This window comes from Cottoperca gobio, chromosome 17 (genome assembly GCF_900634415.1).
Source record: "Cottoperca gobio chromosome 17, fCotGob3.1, whole genome shotgun sequence".
NCBI lineage: Eukaryota > Metazoa > Chordata > Actinopteri > Perciformes > Bovichtidae > Cottoperca > Cottoperca gobio.
This window is the reverse complement of record NC_041371.1, coordinates 22463894-22476520: the sequence shown is the minus strand read 5'-3', so window position 1 is coordinate 22476520 and position 12627 is coordinate 22463894. Positions and strand designations below refer to the sequence as shown.

At 39.1% G+C, this 12627-nt stretch overlaps 1 protein-coding gene and 3 long non-coding RNA genes across 6 annotated transcripts; 2 read left to right on the top strand and 2 right to left on the bottom strand.

The window, feature by feature from the left end:
* Nucleotides 1-253: 253 nt before the first annotated feature.
* On the bottom strand, nt 254-2914 carry LOC115023163 (uncharacterized). Its single transcript, XR_003833982.1, has 4 exons — nt 2777-2914; nt 2111-2219; nt 825-1038; nt 254-744 (listed from the first exon to the last, which is right to left on the bottom strand). It is a non-coding gene; the product is annotated as an uncharacterized LOC115023163 (long non-coding RNA).
* Nucleotides 663-3071, top strand: LOC115023162 (uncharacterized). Of its 2 annotated transcripts, none has more exons than XR_003833981.1 (4): nt 663-948; nt 2134-2242; nt 2627-2684; nt 2798-3071. It is a non-coding gene; the product is annotated as an uncharacterized LOC115023162 (long non-coding RNA). The 2 variants fall into 2 exon arrangements; XR_003833980.1 differs by lacking the exon at nt 663-948 and adding an exon at nt 1192-1309.
* Nucleotides 3072-3269: 198 nt separating this feature from the next.
* On the top strand, nt 3270-4532 carry LOC115023161 (uncharacterized). Its single transcript, XR_003833979.1, has 3 exons — nt 3270-3397; nt 3553-3878; nt 4207-4532. It is a non-coding gene; the product is annotated as an uncharacterized LOC115023161 (long non-coding RNA).
* Nucleotides 4533-5252: 720 nt separating this feature from the next.
* Nucleotides 5253-10427, bottom strand: dusp12 (dual specificity phosphatase 12). Of its 2 annotated transcripts, none has more exons than XM_029454341.1 (8): nt 10264-10427; nt 9379-9663; nt 8002-8115; nt 7643-7761; nt 7399-7486; nt 7025-7116; nt 6711-6790; nt 5253-6302 (listed from the first exon to the last, which is right to left on the bottom strand). In XM_029454341.1, exons 2-8 carry the CDS (start codon nt 9639-9641, stop codon nt 6159-6161), a joined length of 900 nt encoding a protein of 299 aa, XP_029310201.1. In that variant the 5' UTR covers nt 9642-9663; nt 10264-10427; the 3' UTR covers nt 5253-6158. The 2 variants fall into 2 exon arrangements, with proteins under 2 accessions (XP_029310201.1, XP_029310200.1); XM_029454340.1 differs by having other exon boundaries at nt 9379-9643.
* Between the last annotated feature and the right edge of the window lie 2200 nt (nt 10428-12627).

Below are 12627 nucleotides of genomic sequence, written 5' to 3'. Positions count from 1 at the left end.
CACATTCATGAGTGCATGTCAACATATAATGACAGTGAACCCAGAAATGTATGAGTAACCACAGCACACAATGACTTGTGGTGTCCTGCCCTGCCCTCCCCTCCCCTCAACATTTGCTTGGCTTGAACCAGGTCTGACTTCACCGTCTCTGCAGTAAGCGCCACTGCCTGAAGGCACGGAAAGACATTTAGGAAACAAATAAAAAATGCAACAAACTGCACAGGGGCTCGGAAAAGCAGGACATGTTGTGAACAAAATTAATTAGGTTTAAGCCGTTTCAAGTTCAAACTTGAATTCATGCCTTGCGGCTGTATGCCTCCGCCAACCAGTCAAGTTGCAATTTACATATATGTCTGTCCTTGAGTTATAGGCAAAAACGTGTTTGGTGAGGTCACAGTGACCTTAACCTTTGACCACCAAATTCTAAACAGTTCATTCTTAAGTCCAAGTGAGCTTTTGTGCCAAATTTGAAGAAATTCCCTCAAGGAGATATAGTGTTTACAAGTTTGTTATATTTGTTAAAATATTCTTTACATCCCAACAGCAATCAATAAATCAAATGCTCAGACAAAAAATCTGGTCTCTGTAATAAGTTCCCTCCAATTATTTCTTTCAGCCATAAAATGATTGGCCGCCTTGCCTGCCGCTTACATCCCTCAGGTGTGGTTGGTAGACAAGCTCACCTTGTCGGTTGTGTCTTCTGGATCCAACCCAAGATCACGATTTGCAAGACTGAGACATGGTCTGCACAGAATGAAGAAAACACAGAGTAAAAAAACAGCATGTGTGTAGTAAAGCCTAGAAAGAGCATAATACTTGCTCACCTCACCATCTGCAATGTGTGAAACTGCGCCTTCAGCTCTGTATATGGTGCTGTCACTGTCTGGGCCTGATGAGATCCGTGCGCCCCCCCCCAAGACAATGGCAGGGGAAACACTGAACGTGCAGGTATGGCTTGTTATAAAGGCTCACCAGGTCGGTCTCATCATCTGGATCCGATTGATACGCAAACTCAAAGTTGCTAAACGAAGCCATGGTCTGGAAATAATGAAGAATTATTTTTAGCAATTCATTAATAATATGTACAATATAGCCACAGCGAGAAAATATGTATTTCCACCAATTTACAGAGCCGATAAACCCCTCCTCCCATCAATATCTGCTAATCTGATTACGTCCCTGGATTTGTGGTCACCAGTGAAGGCCTATTTTGAAATAAACAAAGAATTTCAACAACGTAGAAGCCCCCACCAGGTCAGTTGTGTCATGTGGATCCGACCTAAGATCACGATGGCTAGCCGGAGACAGGGTATGTGGACCCAGGAACTGATGGTATTACAGACTGGACGGAGCGCAGCTAGCTGTTAGCATGCTTACTTCAGTAGATATCTCTGCAACACAACAGTCTTTGACATAACGTCAACATTGTTAACTCTTCACACTTGTCACATTAGTTCAAGCTAATTGCAACTGTTCTACATTACACATCACTGCATTAAACTGTATACAGACACAAACTAAGTCAGAATTGTGTTTAGCTACTTATTTTGTATCTCGGCTCACGCGCTTCCCGCTCACCAGAGTTAAATTCGCTCATGCACCGGTTTTAAGCTTTAACTAAGATAAATATAACTACAAGTACATTTACTATCACTCCTGTTTCATATTGGTGAACCAATTAGCTACCGTTAACTAAGCCAAATGTTTGCCTATGTTAAATAAATCGACGACAGATGCAAAGAACTTGTCCTGATATGCGTTTCATGGACTTTGACGGCTAGTGTTTGCACTAACTTTAGTGATATTGACTGGGTGCCCTGGCAGGAGGCATTTTTCAAGGGACAAATATTGTTCCTGAAGGATGAGAGATGCTTGCTCAAATACTTTGTTAAAAACAGAGCGTTAGTTAAATGACAAACGTGGATACTTTAGCTAGCTTGGATATGAGTTTTGGCTAACGTGCTAGCTAGCGAGCCATTAGCTACGTTTACGTTGGCGGCAAGCAGGCGCCGTTGAATTAAAAATGTTCCCTTTGCGACAGAAGACAACAAGGCATAGAAAACTATTATTAGTATTACATTATGTATTGCATGCGATTTTAAGTACTTACATCCAGTGTTATTTTCATTCCAGAGACTAAAGAAGAAATTGAGTAGGAGCAGTCAAAATGAAAAAGTGTCCGTGTCAGAAAACTGAAGGAGGCCACTTCCCCACCGGCACTTTCGGAGAAGAAGAATAAAAGGTACATTTCCAATGTTAACTAACTTAATCGTTACCGGTGTAAAATTGGTATTGTCAAAAACGACAAGTAGCCTTACTAATTAAATAATACTCATTGAATAATTCTTATAAAACAAGAGCAGCCAGCGCTAATAAAAGTGTAACTTTTATTGACTACAAATCCAAGGCAGCATACATTTAAAAACACGATAACGTGTTACTTTCACCTCTGATAATACAGATACGCTGTCACTCAATACAGTCGGGAATAATACTGATTAAGTGTTGTCTACAATTAAAGACATTTAACTAACCTTTGACTTTCACTTTGATTCACACTGACTTCAGTTTTTTAATTTTAAGTACATTTTTATTGTCCTTAAATTTAAATGTGTCTTTCATCTAGGTGTAAAATAAATAAAGTTGTAAAATCTACCATGAAGTTGTGGATGCTGGAGGCTAAGGTATGTTGTGTCAACAACTAATCAGAAAATTATCACATTTTCCAATCACTTAAAAATCTATCTGTACATTTTTCATTCATTATTATGATTACATTTTTGTTTCTTCCGCTCAGGTTCAATCATGTCCGTCGACTTCCATATAGTTTAGATCTCGGACGCCAATCAAGCAGAAGTTGTGGGAGAGACTGGATCATCCCGTGTTCAGCGGCAGACTGCTGTCCCTGTCCTGCTCCACAGACAGGCTCAAGAACTCTTTTGTCCCCCTGGCCATAAGACTGTACAACACCTCTTGGTGATGGCAGGGGGATTCCAACATTCCAAACATTTCATACACTTCAAACCATTAAACAAAAACAGTGGTCAATGTTGCAGTGGATGTGGAATAACACTGGACTTTACTTTTGTAATTATTTTTACATTTGTATTTATAATGTATTTTTAATTTTATTTGTACTTTCTTTTTCATGGAGGGGGGGTGTGTAATGTTAAAAATTATATAATGTATTATGTCTTTTAAGCTACTGGATGCCTAAATTTCCCTCGGGATGAATAAAGTATCTATCTATCCCATGTTCACTGAATCAGTCCATGAAGACGGTCTGGTGCATGTGGACGTATCATATGGAGTTGGAGTCTATGCGCCCCTTTATGATGTGGATACTTCGGGAGAACCAAAGCCCGGGTCACCACAAATTAAAGAGCTAAGATCAAAAGTAATACTCAAATAAGATCAACTGCAGTACTGTAGTTTTGAATTCAAGTATTGTTGTTTTAAGTTAAAGTATTTACATAAGATGTCAGGCAATTTAAGAACTATCTCTTTTTGAATCAGTAAATGCAGCCTCTGTTAACAAACTCTTTAATCCAGCTTTAGCCTCAACAGCAACCGAGATCAGATGCCAGGACACAAACAACCTCTGCAAACCAGCACAAGTACCACGCTCCACCCTCCATTCTCCAGCTATAACTTTTACCATCCACCTACAAACCAAACATGCATCATGAGATGTCTAACTCCTCGCCACTTACAGCCTCTATCACTCTGCTGCTGATCCAACCTCACCTGCAGACAGCTGCAGCCTGATCCTCCAACTTCAACAGCCATCAAACTGCACCACTGCATCCCAAACTGCCATGTCAAGACCTACGTGGAAGAGCTGGGACCAGAGATACACTTGTAAACCTACCTTTCAGGTAGGATCAGGCTGATGTATAGCAGTATGAGATATTTGGAAGTGTCTGTGTCTAACCATGCATTTTCAGTTATTCAGATCTTTGCATGCATGTTAGAAATTATCAAGCCAGAGAAGTCATTAAGTGAAAATAGGGATGTTGTATATCTGAGTAATAGAACATCTTAAAATAATGAGGTGGAAACTCTTTTCATGAAAGGTTAAGAACACAAATGTTAGAACGTCTGGTTCTGTTCTGAACATAAATAATCCTCTGACTAACTAATGAGTTTTTTTTAATGGAGGTTTGGTATTTTAATAAAACACAATGTCTTTGTGGTTTTATCCAGACCTTGTTGGACTTCACATACTTCCAGATGTGCCAGGAGCGGATCAAGGACCGTGAGGACAGTCCCTTCCACAAGTGCTGTGAACCAGAGAACCAACTCCTGCTCCTCTCCCAAACTGAGAGTGCCCCTCCCTCTCACATCTCAGTTCCACCACCTGTTTCTCCCCAGGTAGATTAATGGAGGTCAGAAGGATACAGAGACGCTCCACCTGAGAATTTAGAGCCTAACATTTCCAACCATGCTCCCTAAAAAGACGACCAGCTAGCTTGCTCTAGTACTCTATAAGCCTTTGGGCTGTTGCTCAATAAAGTTCATCATTCTCTGTAGTCATATTTGAGATCCTAGTGAATTTGTGTAACTTTGAATACAAACTGTAACATGTACTAACCTCCTGAACCAATTCTGCTAAACTACAAGCACATGTCCTGCTTTACACTCCGATTGCATTCCTAAACCACATACTTCTTTTAAAACACAACACACGTTTCTACATTTGGCCCATTCTTCATGAATAAATCTCGTGTTCACAAGGAACACAGCCATTCAAAATGCTGAACTTAAATGTCCTATTATCCACTGACTCTTCACAGTACCACTGTAAATCACTGTAAACACTAATTATTTTATAAATTAATAATTTCATAGTTTGGTAACAATTAACTAAAATAACTTTAACTATCAAATTACCATGTATTAATGATTATTATAAAGGGTTACCAAGCTCTTCAGTTTTGGAGCAATGGACGCCAACAAGAGAGGCGTTAGCAAGGAGTGAGAGGAAGACCAAGGAGACAGTCAGACACTCCAGAACAAATTAATGTGTTGGATCCACTGTCTGGATGTGAACCAAACTACTCGATCAGATGGAAGGAACCAACAGTTCCTGTTTGTGAATAAAAACATAGGAAAAAAGAAGAATTAAGACATCAGACCAAAATAGAAAATGGTCAATTTTTAGTAAGAGAGGTTCAATGACACCGATATGTCAAAACACATGTAAAATCTCACAATCATTTACAGAATGGCAGAAATAAAATCCAGCAGACTTATCTTTTGATATATACAAGTGTTTTTATTTACATGTGTTGTATATATTACAGAGCAGTCATCTGTCCTAACATCAGGTAGAAAAATAGGGAGAATGTCAAGAGGATCCTCCTTGTACTGTATATCAGCTGTGGTATGAAATGACACTTGAGTTAACAACGACAGCAAACAGACAACACCGCTTTAAACCTGGAATGACAGTTTTTTTCAACTTTTAAGTTGATATGGTAAACTTGTTAGCAAACAGCTGCTTACGAAGTTTTGGAGCATCATTATCATACATTTAGAGTCATGCTTCTGTCTTGATGAATGTCGTCCAATATGCTGTCTTTTAGCTCTGGTGTCTTGCAATTCCTCAGAAATCTATCTGTCTCTGTAGCTGCTAAATGCTCCACCATGTTCAGCAGCTGGTCTCTGACGGTGTCTGTCTGCTGCTGAGCAGGTCGAGGACAGAGAGTATTTAGAGCTTTCTCTCTGAAAACAGCTGCCTGCTGCTGAAAACACAGAGCTGTGAGAGTGAACCAAAACAGTAAAGTTGTGTGCCAAAGAGGTAAACAATGAGCTGAAACTCTGTAAAGACGAAGGGGCTGCAGATTCAGGTGATAATTCTCTGTATGTTCATCACTACCAGCGACCCCTTTCACACTGTTTTCACTTTGTTATTATAACAATATACATTATAGTCATTTAAGGAATTGAAATATGAACATACATTATTTTCTAAATAATCAAATGACTGATTCTTTTAGCAACAATTTCTGTAAATCCTAAATGATTGTAGTTTGCAACAGTCCATTAAACATCTGAGATGCCCCCTGATGTCAAGTGAAATTCTAGCAATTTATTTTCCCTAGAGAGTCTGTACAAGCTGGTTTGACTTCCACTGTCAAACAAAGATTGTGCAGTTATTTCTGTACGTTGACTTGTCGGATCTCGTCCACTCTGTTGTGGTGCAGCTGGAAGGCGGGAGTGACCCAGCGACCGCACGAACACTGATCACCAAACCAGCGGAACGAGCCCAGCTTAGAGCTACACTTAGGACACAGAAGCTACACACACACACACACACACACACACACACACACACACACACACACACACACACACACACACACACACACACACACACACACACACACACACACACACACACACACACACACACACACGTACTTCAGAAGAGTTTCACAGTAATGAAAAGATGATCATAACTAACATTCATACTTTGGTGTGGGATTCTTTATTGATCTGTTCTAGTTGGTCTATATTAGTTCCTAACCCTTTTTGTGACAATTTTAAAATAAAGATAACATTTTGAAATTAAGAGCTCCGCTGGTTATACCTGACACTTACAAGTTGACTTGATTAAAATCAGTTCAGGTGAGGCTGGGAACATTCAAGGAAGTATTCTATGGTTAATAACACTGTATTTCCTGACCTGTGTGTGTATTCATTACCTGTCCATCCAACACTCCAATTAAAGCTTGATCCATCCACTGCACAGGTTCAATGAAGTAAGACGTACACTGGACGTCTCCTATACAACAACACATTAATTCATATCATTCATTACTATAAACTGCACATTCAGTTTGTGTGATTACTGCAATAAAACATTTTTTAAGCAGTTATTCTTCTTATTCTGTGTTTTCAGAACACCGGCAAGCACCTATATCTTTCTCTTCATGCAGTATCTCTGCCTCTCCGTGCCTCTTTTCAACTCACAGTTTGAATTCCTGTGTGCTAGATGAACAGTATGTTGCGTTCTTACCGGTGAAGCTACTGGACTTCTTGTAACCAAAGGCTTGCGCTCCTTCTCCTACTCGGTGACTGAGAATACTGGAGCCACGGAACAAAGTTCGTCTGCAGAGGAAGAGGATAGGTATAAGTATAGTATTAATATTCCCTAAAATGTTGAATTATTTCTTTAACCTTAATGATAACAAGCTTATTTATGAAGCGGTTTATTCTTAAATAAATGCACCATTTTTTCACCCAGCAACAGGTGTTTTCTTGTTGTCGGCATAAAGAAGACGAAGACAGTATAAAGCTTCCTACTTTCAAGGTTTTTGACTTTTCCCTTATTCAGCATCATTAGAAAATGTTTCTCTTTTCAGCCACTGTATACATTTGTACACCTTTCACCTGCACTTCCTGCAGCGATAGGACACTTCAGAGGAGCTGGAGTGGGCAGGGTCTGCAGCAAACAGCTCCATGGGAATGTGCTGCAACTCTGCTCAAACAAACATAAAAACATAAAGAGAAAAACGTTGGGAATCAAATGAATCCATGAAAGGAAAGAGTGTGTTGGCTACTGATCTGTACTCTTGGCAACGTTTTTGTCAATAAATGATTTTGTGCAAGTGTGTGTGTGTGTGTGTGTGTTTACCAGGGTACTTCTCAGTGAGCTTGGTCAGTCTGTACTGTTTGTACAGAGGACTGGAGGTGTCCACTTCACACTGCAGGGCCTCGTACAGACTCAACTGATCCTCAAAACCACTGTTGACCCTAAAACACATCCACCAGCTATCAATTATCTGTCCTGCAACTAATAATAATAATCTATTCTGACAACTTACTCCTAAAGGGTAAAAAGCCCTGGAAGTATCTGGCCTTGCAGATAAATAAAAACACTCACTACAGACAACAGACACACTTTCAATTGCATTGTCATTTAAGCCAGTCAGTAAATCAAAGAGAAATTAAGAACTAGTGCAGAAACACACACACACACACACACACACTTACTGTACGTCCTGTTTGACAGTCTTCAGTCTGTGGTAAGCCTCAGTGAAGCCCAGCTGGTATTTCTTCATTAGATAAGCAGTAATGATGGTGGCACTGCGACTCCGACCGGCCTGGCTGAAACACACACGTTTACATTAAGTATTTACAGAAGTGCTGACACAAAACTGACATCTTAATTTATTGGTCATTTATTGATGATTGAAATGTATTGTTGTTATATGCAGCCCCAGTTTACAGTAACTGCATTTGGTAAAACATGAATTGTGTAAAGGAAGGTACGAGAACACATTAATATATACTGTAATTAAAAAGTTGATTTTAGAAATGAACTCAAAAATGTATTTATCTATTTATAATGTTAATACAGAACATGGAATACAGCACAGGCTAACACTAATGCTATTTTATGTATTGTATTAGCTGTATCTGAGTACATGTCTTGGTCACTACTCTTTAGTGATGGGTAACGCTTACAAAATGATGATACTAGTACCAATAACAGTAGCCTTAAAGTGATAGCGATACTAGGGATCACCGATCTGTTGAACATCGGTATCAGCCGATGTTTCCCTTGTTGACTGCCAATTGACAAATAAGATGACATTTGACTAAATGTTGTTTTGGTTAGCTTTTGAAGCAGTTATTTAAGGAATCTGCTTCCATTTCATGTGAAAGAAGGCTAAATTAAAGGTTGTTTCATATATTTATATGGTTGAAATTCAAAGATAGTGTAATGAGGGGCCGATTGAAGGACTTTAAAACGGTTTATGTTTTATAATGAAGATATCTTTGTTTCCCTGGAACAGAAGGGGGATACTTAACATACACTACATGAACAACAACAAAACATATCTGTATCTGCAATCGGCCAAATTGTTATTTTAGACATCGGTATCGGCCCAGAACTTCACAATCAGTGCTAACCGATACCAACAGAGTACTTAATTTGATACCTTCATACCTCTTACATTCTATATGTAAATAGAAGCATTCAGCTGCGTAAAATACAATCACCACTCCTCCTCATGACTTTTACACAAATACATTTTGTTCAAATTATTCAAATAACTGTACAAAACTGAAGTAAGTGAAGTGAAGTATTAACTGTCAACTCTGTGAAATACACCGCGCTCGACTGTTTGGGTTGCAGCTGCTGCAGTAGTGTAGGTGGAATGCAGCTGGTATCATTTGAATGGAAAACTTTCAATACCACTTGGTACTGGGTTATTCCACTAGTATCGATTACTGATACCCAGCCCTACTACTCTTTAATAATCAAGTGATTAACACATGAGTTAAAACACTGGATGGGTACCCATCTAGAGTGTCAAGTGAAAAATTAAAACAAAGTGGCATCCGCTGACCTCTGACCCTTACCAGTGAACAAATGCAGCCCCGCCTCCATCCACAGCCTCCAGAATGAACAGGAAGCAGTCGTCCATGTGACTAAGGAGGTCAGAGGTCACTTCATCCAGAACATTGACCCACTTCCTGCGAAAGTCTCCATCAGCAGGAACAAGAGGGGCGGGGTCCACAGAGTCCACAGACAGTATGTGAGTGACAGCTGCGTAGGCCAATGCCTGGCTGTCATTGAGGTCGGCCGCAGTGCCGATGTACAGACCAGGGTCCACCTGGAGCATGACTGCAGAGACAGACACACAGCTGTACTGAATTTAAAAAGCTTCTTAATTTTCCACATGATCATGTTTTCACAAATATGACTGCTGAGTGTTATAGCAGCTCTTATGTACTTGAAAAGGTGGGATGTCAGTGACCTCAAACCTCCTACAGAGATGGTGCAGCCTCAGGGGGCTGCACCACCAAATGCAAATGCAAAAGTACAATACAGGGCAATTTGAAAATAAAGAAAATTTTCCCAGTGGATTTTAGATTTCATCTATGAAAAGGCACCATTGCTCCATTTCCTTCAGTGTATCTTGTATTCATTTGTTTCTTAACTATGGGTTTATTTAACGAATTCAAGTTTTCGAAATATGGCAAGTGCCAGTCTATAAGTATGTGGCTTCATGTCTTCTCCTATAGATTCACTTCTGTCTGTGTACAAAGGCAAATTGAAGTGGTGTGTTCATAGGTTATGCCCTATGAAGCAACAGACTCGTCCTTTATAAAGACGAACTGATCAAATAATTTTAAAAAAACAAGGCAAGCCAAGAATACATTTAAAGGGGTCTGCCCCTTCGTCCTCACACAGACAGAACAGAGTGTTGACACGAGCCGGACATCTTTCTGAGGTTAACTCACCTCGTCAGCCTCTCGCGTGTTTAAACTCTGCTGTTTCGGTTGCTAACCGCGTTTAACAAAAAATGTTATGTCTAAAAACAACTGACTACAACGACAGAAAACGTGTTGTGACTGAGGTGTTTGGTTCGTCTTTGACACAGTCCGGGCGGAAACACACAGGAGGATTCCTTAGTTCCGGTGTTACAGCAAATTCTGTAACCCATCAGATTTGTAACATAATCAATTTATTTTTTGCTATACATACTGCTGGGTAGTTTATAAATCTCACCCAGGGATCAATAAAGTTAATCTTTACCCACACTAATATGTCATCATTTATTTGTTGATTATATTTTATATTCTTATATTTGGATATAACTAGTCACTAGTAAATAAAGGTATTAAATACATGTAGTCGAGTAAAAAGTGAAATATTTACCTCTGAAATGTAGTGGAGTAAAAGTAGCAGAAAATGGAAATACTGAAGTAAAGTACAAGTAACTGAAAATGTAATGTATACATTCCACTACTGTGCACATGACCAACGCATTACTTGTAATGGCTCAACACATGTAAGACCATTGGCAGCTGGGGTCAAAATAAGTGAGGCTTATGTATATATTGAATAATTAATCGGGATGATAAATATGTTAGCAGTAGGGTTTAAAGGCTTAGGAAAAAATTTAAATAGTGGAAAATCTAAACCATCTATTTGACAGACATCTTCTGACCTCTGCTCAGATGAGAGAAGTTTACGCTTTTACCGGGACTGTTGTGTCACTGGGATGGGATGTTAAGAAGTGTTCTGTTAACTCAAAATAAACAATAGCCAATAAATATAGGTTTTGAAAATCTAGCTGGATGTAAATAAGCATGGCTCATACTCACAGATGCATCTCAATGCAAAGAATCCAGGAATGATAGAATTTCATCTCACATCTAACTGTAGGCCTACCAATAAAACATACAGGGTTTCATAACTGGTCATTGTATCAATGGGAGCATGATACATAGGAAAAAGGAATACTCCTAGTGACAGCCTGTGTCCCAGGTATGATGATTCAATATTTAGTTAAAGAAATAAAAATGTTTGAGTAAACATATCAAAACAATGATTCTAATTTTAATTATAGCACCATGTGACCACAAACCGAGAATAAACAAAAAGCGAACGTTCTTTACCCTCTAGTAAAATAAACATCACCATGAAACTGGTTTCAGCTATAAAACTGAAACTTGGAACAAGTGAGAAGAGTGGTGGGGAGGCACCAGGAGGATGAGGTAATGCAAGCAAACACTGGTCACACTCTCACGACCACTGTCAACTGAAGAAAGTAGGAACAGTACAATTGCATAAAGTAAATGCAAATCTACAAACATCCTGGCAGCTACAGAGACAAACAGACAAATTTCTGAAATGAACTGCCTGACTAAACTTACGATCACATGTCATGTTGAATACATCTCTATTTCTCTTTCAGTCACAGACACACTTTAAATACATGTTTCATAATGTCTGTCTGGCCTTCTGTTTCTCAACACCAACTAAGTGTGTGTGAATGTGTGTGTGGCGCTGCGTGCTACCCACAGTCTGTACATGGTCACAACGTGGGGTGCTAATAAAGTTTTATGAGCTGCTTTAACACATGCAGTGAGAGCAACAGGTGAATGGGAACAGAGTGGGTGTGTTGATGTGTTTTGTCTGCTGCAGTGACTCATTCACGCTGTATTATCTCTCAAGCAGATGGCTGTAAGACAGAGTGTGTGTCAACAAGCACATTTGTAACAGACGTCAAACAGCCTTTTTCTGATTTTAAAATACTTTCAATCAAACGTCTGTATTTCTGAAAGCCACTATGTGTAGAATGTTTATGTGATTATAGAATATTGCAATTCAATTGATCATGATGAATTTCTTGTTTGTAGAAAAATCAAACAATCTCAGTGCAAACTGTCAGGTGTGTTGCGTTCAGTCCACTCTCAGAGTCCTGGAGCTGTCGGTGTGCTTTCTGCCACTGTCTTTCTGATACTACTACAGCGTATTAGTGCCATTGTAGATTTCAATTTTTTCAATTTATTTATTTATTAATAGTTTTTTTCTCGTAAAATTGTGACTTTAATCTCAGGGAATTTCAGATGTTTTTTCTGGAAAATGTAATACTTTCGGAAATTCTGAGTTTTTCTTGGAATATTACCCCGCTCCCCCGGCTCTGTACTTTTTCTAATTCACCGTTGTAGGTTACTAGATTTACACATTTTCAAATCCTACACATACAGAAGGGGCTTAAATATAGTTAGATCTGTAGAGCTAATATTTAAATTTCATTCTAATGAAATGAGATCTGTTAGTGTCATCCACCTCTAATATGATTCAGTTCATTGAAT

What these genes read in the sequence shown, in the direction of transcription:
- dusp12 (XM_029454341.1), bottom strand. Translation starts at nt 9,641, where the DNA reads ATGCTCCAGGTGGACCCTGGTCTGTACATCGGCACTGCGGCCGACCTC. An exon ending in ACTGTCAAACAGGACGTACA is followed by an intron (nt 7,762 to 8,001) that starts GTAAGTGTGTGT and finishes GATGTGTTTTAG; the next exon opens with GGTCAACAGTGGTTTTGAGG. An exon ending in GCTCACTGAGAAGTACCCTG is followed by an intron (nt 7,487 to 7,642) that starts GTAAACACACAC and finishes TTGTTTGAGCAG; the next exon opens with AGTTGCAGCACATTCCCATG.